The sequence below is a fragment of the Pundamilia nyererei genome, unplaced genomic scaffold (assembly GCF_000239375.1).
Source record: "Pundamilia nyererei isolate P.nyererei 1_Seehausen unplaced genomic scaffold, PunNye1.0 scaffold00057, whole genome shotgun sequence".
Classification (NCBI taxonomy): Eukaryota; Metazoa; Chordata; class Actinopteri; order Cichliformes; family Cichlidae; genus Pundamilia; species Pundamilia nyererei.
The window spans coordinates 1,692,150-1,713,006 of record NW_005187458.1 but is presented as its reverse complement, the minus strand read 5'-3'; the positions used below and the strand labels follow the sequence as shown (position 1 = coordinate 1,713,006).

The window sequence follows — 20,857 nt, the reverse complement described above, 5'->3', positions numbered from 1 at the left end:
ACTCAAATAAATACAAACAAGGGTTTGTGAAAAAAGGAAAACTAACTGAAACTGTATTGAGCGTTCCCGAAACGAATTAAAATCAACTAAAATAATCGAGAAAACGTGCTTAGTTTTTTTTTTAGTTCTTTGTTTTTGTGTGCGTCAAACAATAGTCCACGGTTAATGTGAAGTCTAGTTTCTATTTTTTTTTCTTGTTGTGTTGCATTATGCCAGCAGATGGCAAGTGCATCATCATGTCAGGAAACATTGGGAGAAAGTGCAAGAGTCTAATTTGAGATTACTTTGAATATGACTGTTTTTTGTTTGTAGAAAACAAAACAAAAAACAAAACACACAGTGCTTTTCTCTTTTCTTTTTTTTTTTTACATTTTATTTTATTTCTTCTTTAATGCAGTGCTTCTAACAGCAACCTGATGGCTACTGGTCAGTTCGTAGGAGCATCACAAACAAGCGGAAGCATTGCGGAATATGTTTATTGAGACTGGGATATCAACATAACTATGTGAGTCAGTTGCTTTCAAAAAGTTCAAAAAGCACTTCACTTGAATCAAAAAATCACAACACTTAATGCTGCAAGAATCAATGGTCTCATAGGGACTAACACTGATATAGCAAAGCAGAAAAAAAACTAATAAAAGAGGCAAGAAAGCAAACCCTTTGTGTAGCTGGCTGAAGCATAAGTGTGATGATTCTGGCTCTTTGACCCAGTGGTTTGTGTTTCAACCAGACCTAAACTAGTATCGGTATTTTGTAAACAAATTGTATGTGGGATGAAAAAAATTCCTGTGTGCAAGTGTGCCTCCTCCATCGCGTCCACCTGCGACGGCTCCCGGGCCTGGCAGATCCCCATGTACTAAATAGAAATGAAGAAGTTAAAGAACTGAGAACAAGGAGGGAGGGAGGGTGGGGCACGTAAACGAGAATGAACAGCTTACAGAACTGGGGGAACCTATATAGATGACAACTGGAGGGAGCGTGTTTGGAGACGTGGTCCCGCTCCTGAAATTCCGATACATAATCTCTAATAAAAAAAGAAATCCCCCACTCGCCCTTGCTAGGTTAATAATGAGAAGGAAGACAAAGATGCCAAGTTTTCACAATTTTATATCAACCTGTTACAATTTCACTTTTTTCCGTGGTGCCATGGACTTCAGTCTCTCTGGCTCAGAGTGTCTCTCTGGTCTCTGGTCACTCAGGAGACCCAAACGAACAAGGAGCACCACAGCCAGGCAGCAAACACTTTTACTGCGGGCCACAAAAACAAAATGTTAACATAGTTTGATGAGGTTTAAGTCTGGAGACTGTGCTGGCCACTCTTTGTTTTCAAGCTTACCTTGTTCTTTTTTCCTGAAGTAGTTCTGGCATAGCTTGGACTTATGTTCTGGGTTATTACCTTCCTGTAGGATGAACCCTTGACCAGCTTGGTACATGCCAGAGGTATTGCATGGAGCTGGTTCAGGGTGCCTATCACTCTGTACAAGTCACCGACCCTGGATCCAGCAAAACAGGCCCAGACCATCACACTTCCTCCTCCATGTTTTACATTTTGCTCCATCAGTCCATAATAACATCTTCCAGTCCATGGCGGTGTTTCATCGCCCAGGCAAGCCTCTGTGTCTTATTCTGATGTCTTAGTAATGGCTTTCTTGCAGCAACAAGTCTTATCAGACCTGCATCTCTCAGCTAGTGTGGACAGAGTATTCTCACAACTCTTTGACTTCATCACCCACTGGACACTCATGCTTCAAATCATCCTGGGGCTCTTAGCCACCCCTGTTTTCTTCTATTGAAAGTAAGTGCTCTGTCTCGTCAGTTCAGCACCATCTCAGCTGGTGTCAGCAACTCTAAGGGTGACACGGGCTGCTCAGACCGAGGAGCGAAATAAACAATGTGCAGACCATCGTTGGACTCCTGAACCCCGTTATTAACCTGATCACAAAGTATGGCTCTCTATCAAGTATGTTCCCTTACACACTGAATCATGCAAACTCTCACCTAACCTTATTAGACCTTTTAAAATAGAGGCTCTGATCAACCCTGACTCTGTGCAGCTGAATCTGTCATGCAAGATGTGCATTCAAAGTGTTTTTCATGTATCTCAGTTAAAACTCACCCTTTCCAGTCTCCTGTGCCGCCATCTCACCTCACCTCACCTGCCCAGCTCATTGGTAGCCCCCCAGTGTACATCGTAAGGAGGACTGTGGACAAGAGAAGATTCCTGGAGTCCACAGGCAGCTGCTCTGGACAAGGCCATGCTCTGGGCCTTTCACCGCCTCCACATTGATAAACACTGTTGGTTTCCAGCATGTTCCCATTAGGAGAAGGGGGTTCTGTCATAGCCCACCAGTCCTCCTGTGTGTTTGTGTGTGTGCACGTGTGCACATTAGTTAACCACACTTTACTTTTACTCCACCTTCTTCCCATGCATACCTGTGGTAATCAACCCACCTGCTTGTCGCCTGGTGATCGGCTGGATCACCACATCCAGCAGAAAGGTGGCATAATTCCCTGTAAAGTATACGCTCTACAACACTGGTCATAATTTTGAATTTTATATGTTTTTATTGGCAAAAATATTCTTCACAATCACATAACACCCCAGGTTTTACATATCAACGCAGCCACAAATCCTTACCAATGTAATAGAAAACCCCAAAGATTTAAAAAGAATTCTCTGACTGGGGGGTCAGCCTGGAAATACCTATATCACCAGAAGCAAACCTATTTTATTAAGCCTTGCATGAATGTTTGAAAGCTCTTGTAATCACAGTGTATTGTTGCCTGCATTGACATGATGGTATATATGACCACACATGATTGTATCTGTCAAAGGTCTATTTGACCTTTGATAGGTCAAGGTGACCAAATTATTCAAGTTCACTGTTAGTAGATATGCCTATGGTATCATAACGTTTCTTGAGTTATAGCATGCACCAGATTTTCAGAAATGAAATCTGCGAGTTTTAACAGATGCAACTTATGGTATCAATTTGAAACTTATAGATGACGTCTTTATCAAATTGTTAAATTCGCAAGATTTTCAGAAAACTTGACCTCTGTTGGCAAGATATGAGCTTGTCTGAGACTTTTAGTAGACGCACCTATGGTTTTCTAAATGCCACATCACATCATTCTTGAGTTATTGTGTTCACAAAATTGGGTTGTTCATTCTGCAGTACCCATCAGTCTAGGCTGAGCAATAACAATCAAATTCAATGAGCTAAAAGACTTTAATGTTTTTATTTTATTAGTGTAAAAACACACAGATTGTATATAGGTATAAAAATAAAACAAGACAATGAGAGCAGTGATGACCTAAAATATAACATGAGAATGTAACAATTGATACCAATTATACCCACACACATAATACAGTGTTAACTTGAGAACAAAGAAGAGCAGGTAAAGTTGATAGTTACATGAGAAGATGATGTCCTGATATTGTAATGAGCATTTTGTTGTCATGATTTGAGTCCACTTGTCTTCTTAGAGGCAAAGTTCATTCCAATTGGAAAAACACATTCTGATTTATCAGCTTTATGATGTGATGAGTAATGTGAAAGTGATCTCTTCAATGACATAAATGCACCATCCAAAGGAGATTATGGATTACTGAATGGTTTGATTATTCCCACAGGTCTAAGTTTTGCTTGATAGTAGCAACATTTCAAAGTGCAACATCTACTAAAATGTAATAAGGGTATCCTTTAATCTGTGAAATGATTACATTTCAACCAGGAAAAGCTGCACAAGCTGCATATCCCTACACACACACACACACACACACACACACACACACACACACACACACACACACACACACACACACACACACACACACACACACACGCCACCACCCTTCACCACCACCATTTCTCTTACAGGCTTCCCATGAAAATACTGAAAGCACAAGATTAATGCACTATTTTGAAACTAAAAAGGGTCGTCTGTTGTCCAGGAATTCATCTGCCATTTAATGATTTTCTCTTGTCACCTTAAAAACCAGTAGGTGGGTCACTACAGTGAATGCTCTACTGATTTGCCTTTAAGGCAGTAGATTGGCTGCTCCTGCTGTAGATGACCTTTTCAGAGCCAAAGACCTCACTCTTCTTTGAAAGACCTCCCTCTTGAACCAGCTGCTCTTTGGTCATAGTTGGCACTCCAACTGTCAGCACTTTCTTAGATCCTGAGACCCCTTCTGACAGTAGAGTACTTCCCTGAACAAGACGACCCTGGCTCCCCTTTAGCACTTTCGTGGACCCTGAAGGGGCCTTGCCTTTGACAACCATCATGGTCTGGGACCCAGACAAGCTCCCAGCTTGGATCAGGCCATCACTCCAACTATGGGTGTCACCATTCTCCACCAGCACCATTGCAGGGCCCTGGGCTTGTCCACTGGACATTAGTGTCTGCCCTTGAACGAATACTCCTTGGGCAGGTCCAGACTGTGTGTTGTTAACCAGTACCATGCCTTGAAGGTTGGTGGTTGGTGCCTCAGCCAGCAGCACAGTGTTGTGGACCTGTGGCTGGACTACATAATGCATTGGCTGCAACACAGGAGTGGTGGTGTAGTACACAGGCTGCTGCTGCTGCTGCATTAGGAGCATCTGGCCTTGATTTGCTAACCCTGTTTTCATTGTGTTCATCTCTTCCTTCACCTTGGCTGTACTTTCCTTTACAATTTCAGAATGCTCCGTTGTCTTCCTGACCACACTCTGCTCCACTTTGGAGATGGCAGGCTCCAGTTTGGGTGGAGGGGAGAGCTTTTGTGCACTCATCAAACTTGATACTGAGGTTTGAGTATTGATGTAGGCATTAGGGGTAATGGGTAGCACTTGTTTGTCATCACAAGAAATTGTCTTGCCACTGCACACCTCTGCGAGAGTCTTAAACTTTGGTCCAAGGTCATCAAGAAACTGAAGGTCATTGTCTGACTCCAAAAGGCTACAGCAGCCTACTGAGCCAGCAGAGGACCCTTGGCCCTCATAATCATACACCAACAAACCATCCTTCACGCCAAGGTTGTCCTCTCCGCTGACTGTCTTCTGTATAAAAAAAAAATCAATAAAAAAATCAATACACTTTAAAAATAACGAAAGACATATTTATTGACGACAGTGACAGCCAATAAAAAGTGAATAATATCCACATAAACATTATTAGTTGCAACATTAACACGTGTGTTCACCTAACATCATTAGTAAAGCTACTACATATCACATTTAGTGTTAAAACTTTCCATTTAATTGGATTTAGTTGTCCATTTAGTTGTCAGCTAATTTCTCACCTGAGAGTAATACTGTGCCAGGAAGTGATGTGGCAGGGCCATGCTATCAAAAAATCCACCTTGCCTTGATTCTCTGGTCTCAAACTCTGAATGGAAATCAGTGAAACCCCTCATTTCTTGTCTGTAGTCAGTTGAAAAACCACCTTGATAGGTGCCAAATTTCATCCCATCAATGTCAGTGAGAGATGCCTCATAACCAAAACCTCCCGCTGGTGCCATTGCTCCATTTTTAACTGTGCCAATAGTCACAAGTACTGGCCCTTCCTATAAAAGTCATACAATTGTTAGAACAGTGAACAGTTTTTTATTGTGATTAAAAATCACTTTGAAGGAGCTTTCACAAAGACATCATCATCGATGCCGAGATTATTCCCGTTTTCAACACTTAAGGTAGTTGCAGTCTCACCGTGTTTTCTCCCGGCCCTTCGGTGCGGTAGTCAATAAGGTGTGACTTGGTCTCAAAGTCAGGCATGTCACTAAAGAGGTCTGGAAACTTTACAGCAGATCCACATAAGCAGAAGAACAGTAGCAGAGGAATGACTGTAAAAAAAAAAGTTTTATTTAAAGTTAAAGCTACAAATGTGGTGTGAGGTCAAAAGAAGGTGCAACAGTTTTTCAGAATGTGTAAAATCCCTAAAATAGATGTAATTACTGGGATTCCTTTAAGCTTTGGTAAGCTTTGGGGGATTTTGAATTGTTACAAAAGTCTAATCTGTTTAATTTTTGTAGTTATTGGTAGCAAGTGTAGAATAGTTTGGTCTGTAATTACTTTTGGCTATGTATTTCCTATTGGGAGAGACACAGGGTTTATTAGGTAAACCCTGCTAGTACCAGTTTATGCCTCTTTTCCTAACCTGCCTTTATTCTCCATAGATTCCCTATAGATGGTGTTGTGATGTGATTGGCTGATTATATATTTATATAATTAAAAGCTGACCAAGTCTACCTATAAAGTAGTCAGTAAGTGTTTTATTTAAATTTCTAGGTAAGAGAGTTACATTTTGTTATGGTTCGAGTATCAGTATAATTCTTTCATTGTCCTTTTTTATCTTATCAAAATTCTCAAATAAAAAAAAAATCACATAATGCTTACTCAAGAGCAGTAGTAGGCCCGCTAGTATTAGCCCAATGCCCGCAGGTCCTAATGATGCTGTTTTTCTACCACGACCACTGCTGCCTTGGTTTCCACACACAACTCCATTCTCGCAGGTACAAACTTGGAGCGTCATTCTCTGAGGTTCAGGGCAGGCGTGTCCCTGCTGATCCTTCACCACAAATTCCACTTCATAAACACCAGGCCAAAAAGCCTCCTGAGACCGCAAGATAGCTGTAGTGTCTGTCAGAAACCAGAAAAATGTGAAATAAGTATGTATATGCATTACTCATAGATTTAGTCTTAGAGTGTATATGACAGATTGTAATCCACATTTTTATCTCAAAATAAAATTTTAAAATTTGTAAAACAAACAAAGCAAACAACAGCAACAACAACACTTTAGTATATTGACCTTTTTTGTCTTTTGTCATTGTTTTCTTTATTTAACTACTACATCTAAAAAAAAAAAACACCCCAAAAAAACTGAAATCATCATCTCACCATTTAGACGCTCCACGTTCCATTTCCCTTTTGTGTTTTCTGGGATAATCTCAAAGTGAAAAGGGGGGCCATTAGGATATGCGTCTTGATCACTGGCATTCACAATTACAGCATTTGCTGTGGTGCACAGAGTCTGGAAATTGCTGGTCAGGGTGGGGCAGTGGTCATTAGAATCTTCCACTTGGATGGCTATCGTACCAGTGGCTGTTTTACCAGGCATGTCTGTGGTGTAAAACCAGAAAAACATATATAATCCAGTATTTATTTATTATTATTATTATTATATATTTATTTATTTATTTTTTTGCGTTGATATTTCTCCAGAGAGTTCTTCAACATTCATGCCGTACCATCTGAAATGCAGAGTATTTTGGCAGTATATGTCCCATTGACCAGGTATGGAGATTCCCTGTCAGGCATCTTGTTCAGTTTGATCTCAGCTGTCTCTGGGTCAATCGTTAGCCAGTTGTCAGGGTCTGAGCCTTTGGCATATCTACAGCAGAAATAGACCAGTTATGAGTATCACTATTATTGTGCACAGAAAGAGAAACTGACACATATGTATGTGGACTGACTTGACTGCCTTAGCTGGTTGTCCAGTATCCCCATCTTTTGCAGGGTAGCTTGCAATAACATTTTTAATGTTAAAGGATTTCCCTTCCTCTGAGACAGGAATAGCTTTGATTTTAGGATCAAATCGTGGCCCCTCCGGCTGGTTCTTCACATTGATTTTGATAGGATAGGTTTTAAATCTTCCACTGCTTCCGCCACTTGCTCCACTTGCTCCACTTGCTCCACTTGCTCCACTTGCTCCACTGGCACCACTGGCACCAGTGGCACCACCTCCACCACCACCTCCACCTCCACCACCGCCTCCAAATGCTGCACTTGCTCCACTGCCTCCACTTCCAACTAATGGATTCTTGTTCCTGACGGCTAAGCCTAGTTCAAGGTTCTTTACATCCTCATAATCCACAGCCTGTAAATGACGGATACAAGAACATATCTTTTAGCTCAAAAAATAATTAAAATGATTGATGACACATAAGAAACAATACAGTGTTTTATATGCATCTATAATTGGAGTGTTGCTATTGTTGATGCATTTTTGCTTTTTGTAAAACAAAAGGTATTATGGATTTTATATAAACTAACCTGCAAAATTATGCTCCTGTGCTATGTGTTATGAATGTTCTGAAAAAAATAGTTAAAGTAATGGGCAGTAGTCATATAGCAATGGCCAGTAAACCTCATACAGTGGTAATAGTTTTGTCTTCCAGCCAAGTACTACAGGGTAGTACAACAGGGACTTGACGCAAGCTGAATAAGCAAGTCAATGACAGCTTAAAATATTGGAAGGCAAAATTTAACGACTCCGAGCTTTATCGATAAGAGACACTTATCAAATTTTGGAATACTTTGAGTCTAAGTTCACATTGTAGGGTGTAATGCGTTCCAAAGTAACATATTATTGGAATGACATTATATAACTCTGTAACAAAGTAATGAAATGTGAAACCAAAGTAAAACAAATCTTCATATATGTGAATAGCACTCTTGTGAATGGCAGCATAGTCAACCATAGGAAACAATCATCACCCTGCAGTGATCAAGGTTCTGATCCTTACCTCATTCATAAGAGGGCCATTTGCCACAGAGTTTGACTTTGCATTTGCCAGATAGTAAAAAAGCTGAGTAACAGCACATAATTTCTTCTTAATTAAAAAGGTTGTACCTTGTCAAGCATTAAGATGCCTTCATTGGTGTTGGGGTCTGTTTTAATGCTGAAATACCCAGCTTCATTGCCTTTGACAATTTCAAACACAGCTTCCCAGTTGTCTGTGCCTTTTAGATCCAGGTCCTCTGCTTTGATTCTCATTACCTCCACTTGTTCTGTGTTCTCCTCAATGCTTCCTTCATACTGTAAGTGAAATGCATAACATGAAATTAGAGTTCAGCTGTGTCCGGATGTGTTCACTTTGCCCTAATCTCCTCCTATGTATATACTGTCTGTGCCACTCTGTTCTTGGTCACATCCTCACTCGTGTTGTGTGAGCCTCCTCAGTCTGTTCTGTCAGTCCTATCCTGCACATTATTTGTTTTCTGTGCCATTTGAAATAACTTTTTGATTTCAGCCAATGAAATAGTTATTTCACGCAATGACATGCAATTGGCTATTGTTCACGTGTTATTGTAAGGTGACCTTGAGGGTCTGAAAGGCGCCTATAAATAAAATGTATTATTATTATTATTATTGTTATAAATCAATTCATAATTCTATGTAATGTTCTTTTTTTCTGGATTTTTGGTTGATATTTTGCCTCTCCCATTAAAATGAAACCACGTTAAAAATGAATACTTTTCTCTCTATGTGGCAAAATCACAAATTCAGCAGGTGGTCAAATAAATATTTCCCCTGCTGTATATGTTAATATAGAGAAATGTAAGGAAGAGAGGTACCTGATCTTTTTCCAGTCTGGGAGGATTGTCATTTACATCAAGGATATTTATGGTAATAGTGGTAGTTCCGGTGTTTCCCTCTGGAAGTCCATTTCGATCTTGACCTTTTATCGTCAGAATGTACTTACTACATGTCTGAAATTAAAAGACATCAAAATAGTCATTAAACAAATACGTTTGTACAATACTGGAGTTAGAACAGAGACTTGGGATGTTATCAAGATGTTTCATTCATCATTTTTGTCATAGTATCTAACTGAATGGACTGAATGAAAATAATCATTGTTATCTTGTAATTACTTAAAGGATTTGAGTTTCATTAACACAAACACAACAGAGACTTTTATTTATGGATTTGTTAAATAGGGTAACAAGGACCCTCTGCCTTTACTGTATCCAGAATATTTGCCCTTGGATGTTTGCTCTGGCTTGGTAAGCTTGTTCCATAATAATGGCTCTAAAGGCCCTTTCTGAGGACACAGAGATCGAGGAATGAATATGACAGGCCATCGAAACACAAAATAAAAAACAAGCTCAATTGTGTCGAGGACTGTGGTTTACTGATAAAACCTGCCCCTTCAGCTGCCACTGATCTCTTTTACTATATGCTCTTTTACTATATGCTCCAGTGTATAAACAAATTTTTTTTTCTGATAAATAGTTATTCCCCCCCCCTCCCCTATATATAGCCATATATAGTGGTTATATATCTCACCACTATCCCATCTTATTAAAAGAACTTTCTTGAATCACATAGTCAAACATACAGTCTAAACTGAACACTGTTAGTATAGTTCATACCTCTCTGTCCAGAACAGGCCTTTTAACAAAGATGGATCCACTTTGTCTGTCTATGTAGAACATATCTTCCGCTGGATTCTGAACTATGATGCTATAAGCAATCTGAGAATTGAGATTTCTTGGTTCATCAGCATCAAATGCAGTGACTGTCGTAACCAAGGTATCTGTAGCATTAAATGAAATAACAAAACAAAACTCAATTTAATTTGAATTTTAAATTTTAAACAAAACTTAATTTCACATTCATTGACACTGTACATGAGAAAAACAGACATTCTGTTCTCCATATTGATATTGTGCAGTGTCCTGCCCTGGTTTTAAAACAATGATACAAACTTGTCAAGAAGAGCTCCTAACTGTTGTGTGCCAAATAATGCTTTTTACATAATGAGCAAATGTTAACAGAAAATTGTTATTTACAAGATCAGACAATAAATAAATATAAAATAATAATAATAGTGAAATAACATGAACTGCAGAACGCAGGCTGTCTGTAACCTCCAGCAGCTCATTGGAAACACTTTAGCAATTTGATCACTCAATTACACAAACACTAGAGAAATCTAAACCCTTTTTGTTTAATTTATAATTCAATCATTTCGTTTTACACCGCTCACTACCATTACAAATTTGAATGAGATTCACACCACTGACCTTTAGGACTGAGCTCATCTACTTCAACAGGTTCAACATCTGGAAATACTGGAGAGTTGTCATTCTCATCTACAACCTTGATTCGTAAGTCAATTTTTTTTTCTGCAATTGTGCCATTCTTGTACATAGCAACACCAGACAACTGAAAGAGTAGTAGATAGAAATGTAACCATTGTTGTTCGTTATTTAGCTTGACATAAACTACAACGCCTTGCAGTGTGGATTTACCACCAGTAAAGGTGCATTTTACAAGTTTAGGTGACAAAGGTTAGTGAAACCAATTTAGTATCAGAGCAAATACTATATATTACAGTGAGCAACAGAAAAAATATCTTTGTAGAACGTTATATTATCATGGCAAAATTGGTCTTTCTTCTTTTCTATAAAATGCCATCACTTCATCTTTCTTTACACAACTATGACTGAAATGGTATCCTGTAACCTTTAACATGTTTCTAATTGGCCATTGATATGGTCGACAGCTGTGGTCACATGTTTACATGCATTCATCATAGGCATGAGTGCCATGGTCGTTTGGAACTTTTAATTATTTCTTTGAAGTGGTCCCAATTATATATACAGGCTTTTAAGCACAGTCCACATTCATTTGTGCAATGTATCAGCAGCACTGGGAGCAAATAGTTCCAGAACATGGTGCAATCATCACCATGCTGAAAAGCTGGTACAGGGTTTTCTGGGCTTGAAAGACCGAATAGCCTAATCTTTGTCTCGTCTGAGCAATAAAGCGCAATTTTGGCTTGATCATGTGGGCAGATATAAATCTGTGTCAAACTTTGAAGTCGTAGATTTTGGAGCAGGAGCTTCATTCTTGGTCAGCACCCTCTCAGTCCATGGTGATGTAAAACTCACTTCACTGTGCACAGTGACTCTGGTGTTCCAGCAGTTTCCAGTTTATGGCAGGCTTGAGTGTTAGAGGTTCCTGGATTGTTCCTGAACATCTGAACCAATGTCCTCTCATCTGAGGGTAACAGCTTGGATCTTCTTCCAGAACTTGGCAAAGTGGTGGCATATCCAAAAACTTGTACTTGTATATAATTATTTTGATGATGACCTTGGAATCTGTAGTTGTTTAAGAGTGGTGAGAGGTGACCTTCCTAACTTTTGTAGATCTGCAATTCTCCTCCTTAGTTATTCACTAAGTTCCTTGGACTTTACTATTGTTCTGAGTTCTTAGTGAATCCAGTGAGTGGTTCAAAAAAATCCTTTTTATGCTGTTAAAGAGAAACTACCTGTTGTAGTCAATCATGACTAACTCACTAACGAGAAGTTAATGAGTCAGTCAGCCTGTACAACGACTGTGCAGCCGAAATGCAATCATTTGGAAAAATGATTGACATTGGATTTTTTTTTAGTCCTTTATTTAACCAGGTAAAAAAAAAATCTCATTGAGATTAAAAATCTAATTTCCAAGAGAGACCTGGCATCATGGCAGCAAAAGTCAAAAATACATGTACCACATGAGTACATAAAAAGAAGAGGTCAAAGAAATGGCCCAAAATTACCATGACATTCATTCCGATGATGAGTATTTGTAAACGTCCACCACAGCTGTGGAGAATTCTTAAACTATGTAGACTAAAGCACTGTATGAATGTATTGCTTAATGTTTTTTATAGTCTGAGGTGGTCATTAAGACGAGGAAAGGCGTATATAAATGGCAGTCCATTTTGAATTCTCTTAATATTTAATGTATTGAGGACAGCTGTTGAATCTTATTCCATACCAAAGAAGAACTACAGGAGGACTCACGTTGTAAGTATCGATCACTTCCCTGTCAAGCAATTTAGTGACACGAACATCACCAGAATGTTGGTCAACCACAAAGACATGGAAAGGATATTGGTTTGCCCCAACACCTTCCAGGGAGTAGAGAAGATTTGAGCCAAACTGAAGATCGGATCGAATCTGAAACACAAGGTGGAAGACTTCATTATTTCACCACATATGCACCAAAAAACTGAAGTTGTCTATTTCTTTAAATAATTTGTTTTTAACATGAATTCTTATTATGTGTGAAACTGATTTATTCTTATTCTTACAGCTGTTGGTGTTAAATTGTCAAATAATAAAACATTTTTTAAACAGTATGCTAATAATCAAAATCAAAATATTTCAATACATAAAGGAAATTAGGGGGTCACAGGTGCTCCAAGACAGTAACTAACTAAACTAAATTAAATAATACAATAAGGAAATAAAAGAAAGAGAGGTTAAAGTATGGAAAACTAAAGCAGGCTGCATGATGGCTGACACATGCACACTAATTATAGGTAATAAGTTTATTACAATTCTTCAGTGTTCTCTTCTATATGTTTTTGGTTGCATAACTTTCAAATAATAATCTGAATGCATTTGAAATCACTGTCAGCAAGCAAGAAAATAATGGGGGTTTAAAGATCCCTTCACAAACAATTAGACAGTCTTTATATTTCATGAAAGCCCTCTTACAATTGGCACAACCAAATCCAATAGGATCCCTATTTTGAGCCAGCACCTAGAAATGCTAATGCTATTGTTCAGAGGACTGATTGCCCAGTGGTTTCTTACAGTCGATGCTTTATCTATAACATAAAATGTTTCAGAAAAGGTTAGGCGATACCTGAAGAAAAACCATCTTGGTGGCACTAAAAAGTCATGGTTAAACATTGAATTACTTCACTGATACATGGGTATTTTTTGTTTATGACAGGCATTTATGCTTAATAATCAGGAGACAGAATTAAAGTGAAATTAAGTATCAGTGACTTACCTTAGCAATCGCCTTCTCTTTAGTGTAATCGAAATTTTCCTTAAGAGGCTTTGGAGGAAGAACCCATTCTCTCTTTTTTCTTACCAAACTGGATCCAGAGTTGTGATTCTCTACAGCAAGAGCTTGGAGCTATAACACAACAGACACAACACAACAAACTTCAATACTCTTACATAATAGCTTTAGTGTCTGTGATCCAGAGTTTATGTTTTGGGCATTTTTGACCTTGTTTACTTTTATTGTAGTGATCTGTCATCCTATTTGCTGGTGCTTCCTCGCTTCCTGATATGAATAGTTCTTAGTTTCTTGTTCGTTTAGTCTCATTCTTTTTGTGTCCTAGTTGTCTGTCTCGTGTGTTCCACCCAGCTTGTCAGGCCTCCCTCGCTCTTTGTCGCTGTGTTGTGTTTCCTGTTTTATTTTGTCTGGTTAAGTCTGATTGGTTCCTCGTTCCACAGCTGCCTCCACTTCCCTGATCATCCTGCTGTGTATTTATTGGGTGAGTTTCCCTTTGTCCCTCGTCGGATCATCAGTTCATCGGCTCATGTTTAGTTTTGCCCCGGTTAGTTTTGATTTGGGTCCACTCTCTTTCCACTTCACACGATCTGCCACCGCAGACCGTGACAATAACATTTAGGGCAAAATTAGAGTTTGTTTGATTCTAACAATCAAATTAATATTTAGTATGACCACCTTTATTCTTTAACTTTCTTAGGCAAACTTTCTTGTAATTTAAGTAGTTTTCAAGAACACTGCTTGTCTCTTTTGCCTGCTAACTGCGTTTTGTCTCATTCTCTGTCAAGATGATGTTGAAGTCTCTAACCTCTTAATACCTAGTGTGACATATTTGATACATACAGTTTTTGTGAGTTTCAAAACTTCTACATTATCAGTTTGATTTCCCCCCCCCCTGAAAACCTTAAAAAAGTTGGCCCACCCCCTTTTAGTTATTTAAAAAAATGCCAGATGTAGCAAATACAATACAAATTAAAAGTCATATATGGAAGTTAAAATCTTATTAATATTTAAACCGTTTTGTCAGATGGTTCAATAAACTCTCCATTTCTGACTTTTCTGGCAATTATTTCATCATTCACTGTGGGTTTTTCTATCCATGTATAATTTTAGTGTACTGACAGTACACTAAAATTATACAATATAACTGTCATACAGAAAAATGAAGCCACTCAGATGGTCCTGGCTATACTTCTGTTCTGTTTTCATAGTTCCATCAATTTTGACAGGAATTTCCACCGTGTTTAACCATGGCTGTAGACACTCGCTGTTGGAATATCTCAGCCTTTTCTCCCTGTTTTCCTATTTTAAGAATGCCTTGTTAACAGCCACCCTTCCACTAGGACCATTTCTGAAAAGGCTTCAGTGACCAATAGATGAACCAAATGGAGTGTGAGATTCTTCTCCTAAGCCTTGCGTCAGTTTTTCCCACTTCTTTAGACATAGCTTTAAGATGCTGTCCATGTACAGCACATATTTTTTTAGGCTGGCCGCATTCTTTTTTGTCCTTCACTTTTCTAGCTCCTCAAATTTGTCAGGGACATATTAATGATAATATATGTCAGCACTCTTAGGACCCAGTTTTATATTGACATAGTTTATTTTTGCTCTCATGTTTACACAGACTTGTTCTTTATTAGTCAGGATCAACGTTAGAAAGCCTTGCCAGACTGTTTGTCTTTGAAAACATATAGAGGACTTCTGCCCTGTTTTAATCATCCTGATGTCAATGATGCGTTCAGTATCACTTGTATTGCCTTCGATATGGGCAAAACTACACAATTAACAATATGAGTGTCAAAAGTGTCAAAACATTAAAGTAATGTTAAATGGTTAAACAGAGAGACAGACAAGGAAACCTGAACAGACATCAAAAAGATAATGAAACCAAAACTAGAAAAAAAACCCATTTTAAGTGTATCTGATGTCTGATATCCTCGTGTTTGTGTTGTTCCTGTGATATGAAAATAATGCTAGTTCAGGCTTGTCATTGCATTGTATGTCGTATGTTATTAATGTTGGTTTATTAGTGATAGTTTTTAAAAACTATATTGTCATTATAATACTGGTCCAGGATCAGCATCACAACTGACCAATGGCAGTAAATAATAGGAACAACACCAGCACACTTCATCACATACACCCCTGTATGTCATACCTCTCATTAATCTAAGTGGAAAGGAGCTGAAAGTAACTTTAATGTAAATGGCTCGACCTTTACATTTTCTAATCTAATGTTTTGAAATTAGAATCACCAGTTAATCTAACGTAAGTCGGTAAACAGCTTTCTAGCTGGTAAAGTATTGGCATCACAGGAGAAACACACCCAATCACTCCATCTAGAGAAAACTTTCACATGGAATACTTCAAGCTTCCAGAGAAGGGAGTGCTAAGTAGAAGATGCACGGCCAAGTATGCAATGACGGCTAAACATTTTCAATTACACCTAGTTATAACTACTACCAGTGAGTTGGATGAGAAAATTATGTTGTGTTTCTATATAATAGCAACAACTCATTTGCTGAAACATCTTCCAGAATTCAGATAACAAAAAATAAACAAAGACATTTCAAAACCAGTTTTGTTAAGTGGTGAAATAGCTTTTTCTTTTTTGTCTTCTTCTTTACTTTTTAAATTTAAAAAAAAGCACTGAACTCACCGCAAACACCAGCAACACAAACACGGGAAAAGAAGCCCGAGTCATGATCGGGGAAAACTCCAAACGAATGTTATCCGATCAAGTGAACCGACAGAGTTCTGGAGGCTATGCTTCCTGAATGTGACAGCTGAAGTGAGACGAGGTGGCTTATCACAGAGCTTATCAAGGAGGAGGGACTCTTTCTCCCTCGCTCTAGCTCAAATACACAATGACACCCCCCCCCCCACAGGATCAAATTCAAGAGAAACATAGATAGTCGATCTTTTACATGACTGTTCATGTAAAGACTCCTGTGTAAGTGTGTGAAGTGAGGGCAAAGCCAGGGCCTTGTAAGGTGAAGCATGTAAAGGTAACTCAAGGTAACTTTAATGCCAGTGTTATCTGGATTCACTTATCACAACATCAGCAATCAACTGTTTCATGTAGCTGGATAACAACATGCTAAGTTAACCCAGGTTTTATTCTAAGCATTTACATGACAGAGTTGGCGTTGGCAGCATGTGGCCATCCGTAACTATAAATAAGTGTTGTACCAGCAGAAAGACTGATTTTACAAGGGCAGATAAAACTTTGTAGCCGTATAAATGTCTGTAATAAATAATAAAATTATTAATAATAAAAAAGTTGGACAGTAGTTTAGTATTAAAAACCTGTTCGAATGTTTGCGTGCTATGTTTAAGAACAGAAAAGAGCTACTATTTTTGGCCTATGTGTAAGTTAACAGACTTATCAATATGACACTGATATAGTCGACACCTTCATAACTTATTACTATCATGGGTTCGAGGAGTCTTTCAGCAATGATGGCACTTTTTTCCAAAGAGACTGGTCAGTTGTCCGAGATCAATAGATGTACTTCTATACCTGCTCCAGAGCAGGTGAAGTTTGAGAAGGAGATTGAACGGAGGGAGACGGACAAAAAGGACGAGACAAAGAAACCTAAAGACAGGACTGACTTAACTGGGAGACATAAACTAGAAATACTGATAAACTCAAGAGCGCAAGCAAACTGAACTAGAAAATAGAAGACACACACAGAGAAGATAATAATGAATAAAATAGACTCAAAATTGTGTAAACAGAAAACACTGGGTCAGTAATCCAGGTAATTTTCACTTCAGCCACAGTTTATTAATTTAAGTATTTATTTGTATTATATGTTGTTTTCCTTAATATGTCAATATAGTGAACTTGGAAAGTGTTAACTGAGGTTCCATGCAGTCTGATTTTTAAAAATGTGTTTATTTTTTTCTCCATGAGAAGTCAGACCCTTCTGAAAGAAAGCAGATTAAATTCACTGTCCACACTTACATTAATTATTCATGATTTCTTAGACTTTTCCCATTCAAGTTTGAAAGAGTTTTTTCTGTGGGTTTACCAGTCAAAATGTGAAATTCTTTTTGAAAATAATATCCTCTCTAAAGACAGTGACTGTCCATACTATGAACTATTTGTTTTTAAATAAATGGTAAATGGTCTGGTTCAGCAGCACTTTTCTACAACTTTCCTATTTTTAAATCTATGCTTAAGTGCTCTGACAGTCCCACACATGCATCCTTCGATTGACGCATCACAGAAGGAGCAGCCAGGATCAGTAGATGACCTGCTCTACTACCAAGTCATTACTGTTTATCCAGGTCCAAATGAATGAATGTGTCGAAAAGATTAGAACAAAATACATGATTTTAAAGCAACCCTGAATTTGTTGGATGAAAATATTAAGCAAAGAACAACAGCGCTCACTGTTGGGTTTGATAATATGTGCCACACCCAGACAAGTCATATAGTCTAAACATGTATGTCATTGTTTTTGGTTAGGTTTTTTTTTTTTTTAGGTATATACCTTATTTTTGGCACTCAGATATATATATCCTTATATGCTGCCATGAGTATTTCCCGCTCATGATTTGGATTTCTTCTGTTAGTGTATACTGGCCTTTGTTGAATATGAACCTTGTTAATCCTTGTTTTTATTTTAAGCCTGTGTTCTATTGTCATATATTCACCATAGATATGGTTTGTTTGTGTAAAGTGCTACAGCCTGAAGATAACCTCCTGGCTTCTTCCAACAGGAAGGGGTGTGCTGATATATTCACACAATGTATAGAATCATCTATAGCTCAGGTAATAGCATTTTTCTAGTCTTAGTAATCACCCAAAGCACTCCAGACTACAAGCCAGATTTTACCCATCTTCATCTAGCTCATATGATTAACTAATTCGGAATCACCAGTTAACTCAAAACATGGCTTAAGACAAGGGAGGGAGGGAGCAAATCCCATACAAGTGCAGGGAGAACATGCAAATGTTTTACTTCTGATATTTATCTAACGGAAAAAGCAACTGAAATGTGAGAGCAATTCTGTGGAACTCCATAATCAACTTAAGTGTTTGGAACCGCCCAAGACTGTCATAGTCAGGAAAGGTGTGGTGTTTTTCCACTTCAAAACAGGTGTGTCTCTATGAGTCATCATACTACAAAACCAGTTTTTAATAGCACTGAGTTCCTACCTTAGGGCAGATACTGCCGTTGGAAATTTGGATTGGTTTAGCTAGGGACAAAAAAAGGAATGACGGCGGAAAAATACAGAAATAAAAGCAGCTGAAGAAGAGTTTTTGGCATGGTTAGATTGTTTTTGTCAAAACACAGGGAGGGGCCAGTCAACCAGGTTCAGTGTTCTCACGTCCTGTTCCAGGAAGTTTCACAGTGTTTGTAGATTGTCAGTGAACAGATTTGTAGTTTATTGTATGTTCATGTTAAAGCTTTTACAGTTTTGCCAGAAGGTTGTAATTTTGACAAAAGGAACAAGATGACTAGGTACAAATTTCAACCAGCGAGTATTGAGATATAGGTATTTGGCTATGCAGAGTAAAGCACTCTCAAGTAAAGGAGTATGCATATATGAAATTTTCTACACTGTGATAAACCCTTGCATGCAATACGTTTGTTCCTGTTCCTGTATTTTCCTGGTATAAGTGCAGCAGAAAAACTGGGTACAAAAGTGCTGTATAGGAACCAGTCCATTCAATAATTCAGTAATTCATCTGGCAAAATAAAATCAGTTTACACTATTAACACTGTATAGGAAACCCTTCTAGGTGTGCAATCAAGGGGAGATTCGAGAACTGAAATCGGGACCAGTTTAACAACAAAAAGGTGGGAAGCAGCAACCTATGCAAATCAGTGACAGCGAAATGAACAACTGAAATACCACCTCTCACCCCCTTACCCACCCCAGTTGCTTATCATGTGGTTTATGGTGTTGTGATGTGGATATGTGTGTGCTCTCTTTGTTTTCTGTTCTCATGCTGACCTCCCATAAGGAGCCCAGCAGAAATAAAAGCAATTAATTATTTGATTAATTCATTGATCGATAAATACACTCACATCTATTAATTTTAAACTAAACAACAATACACAATAAAATAACAACCACAAGCTACAAAACTTGATGGCACAAGGATGGACAGCAATGGGAAAGGCATGGTTAGCAACAATACTGAGCTATAATACTCAGGCCTAGAACGTATCTCCTACACCAGTATCACCAGTCTTGTGCTGTGCAGTTTTGGTGAGCACATATTGCTTGTAGCCTCAGATTCTTGTTTTTAGCTGACAGGAGCATTACCCGGTATGATCTTCCACTGCTATAGCACATCTGCTTCAAAGTTTGATCTTTTGTGTATTCAGAGAAGTGATTATTTAACTACTGTTGCCTCTCTATAAGCTTAAAGTGGATGAGCATGTCTGGCAAAACAACCACACATTCAAAGTCCAGTAAAATCTCCTTTCTTCGTCCTTTGTACCAGGTTAGATCATTACATGCATGTTAGCTGGCTGAAGCAATTATAAGTATGCATGAGGATTCTGGCAGTGAATTGTTGTGTTCTGTACAGGGGCTGGTTGAAGTGGGTCAGAAATCATAGGATAGAGTCATATGTTTCAGACTGGTTGAGAAAATAGTGCTTCAGTTGACTGGGTTTAAAGTGTTTCACCTACCAGTTAGCGAAGAGCTGTTTACTGTCATCAAGGGATAGTACCACAAACAACAGGCTGGTGAGCTACTTATGCTTGTGCTGTGGTGGCTCCCTCTGTGAGTTCCGGAGAAGACAATAGTTATAAGATACAAAAAGCTAAAGTGAAACTAAGTGTTAAAGTAAAGTTAAAAGATGCCGCTGCATTTTTTTGAAGACTGCACACATACACATTTGCGTAGTTTGCACACTCCCTCATTTCAGAGTGCTTCACTCTGCATAGCCAAATACCTTTGCAAATGACACAGTCACAGACAGAGACGGGGTGGTGTTTTCTTTCACTTGAAAACAGGTGTGTCTGTATGAGTCATGGTCCCAGAAAATAAAAGTGTCTATAACATCAGTTAATGTCTATCTTAAACATCTACTTTCATGAATTCTGCATGAAAAACAATTAACAAAAGACTATCAATGGGAAAAAAAAACACTTTTCACTGACCTATGACAGGATGGTAAACGTTTTAGAAAGTCAACTAGGAAGCCAGAGTCTGGAATGTCTGCTACTGACTACCCATCAAAGCAATATGCAAAAGTGAATTTCTTCCTGTATGGACATGCTTTTAGACATTCACTGTTAAA

At 38.4% G+C, this 20,857-nt stretch overlaps 1 protein-coding gene across 1 annotated transcript; it reads right to left on the bottom strand.

Annotated features, from left to right (window-relative positions):
- Positions 1-2,549: 2,549 nt before the first annotated feature.
- LOC102194140 (desmoglein-2-like) lies at positions 2,550-16,393 on the bottom strand. Its single transcript, XM_005734224.2, has 14 exons — positions 16,244-16,393; positions 13,573-13,701; positions 12,573-12,728; positions 10,803-10,944; positions 10,149-10,312; positions 9,348-9,482; positions 8,623-8,808; positions 7,463-7,866; positions 7,238-7,380; positions 6,888-7,109; positions 6,384-6,626; positions 5,697-5,830; positions 5,291-5,554; positions 2,550-5,048 (listed from the first exon to the last, which is right to left on the bottom strand). The coding sequence occupies exons 1-14, from the start codon at positions 16,286-16,288 to the stop codon at positions 4,035-4,037; spliced, it is 3,381 nt and encodes a 1,126-aa protein (XP_005734281.1). The 5' UTR covers positions 16,289-16,393; the 3' UTR covers positions 2,550-4,034.
- Between the last annotated feature and the right edge of the window lie 4,464 nt (positions 16,394-20,857).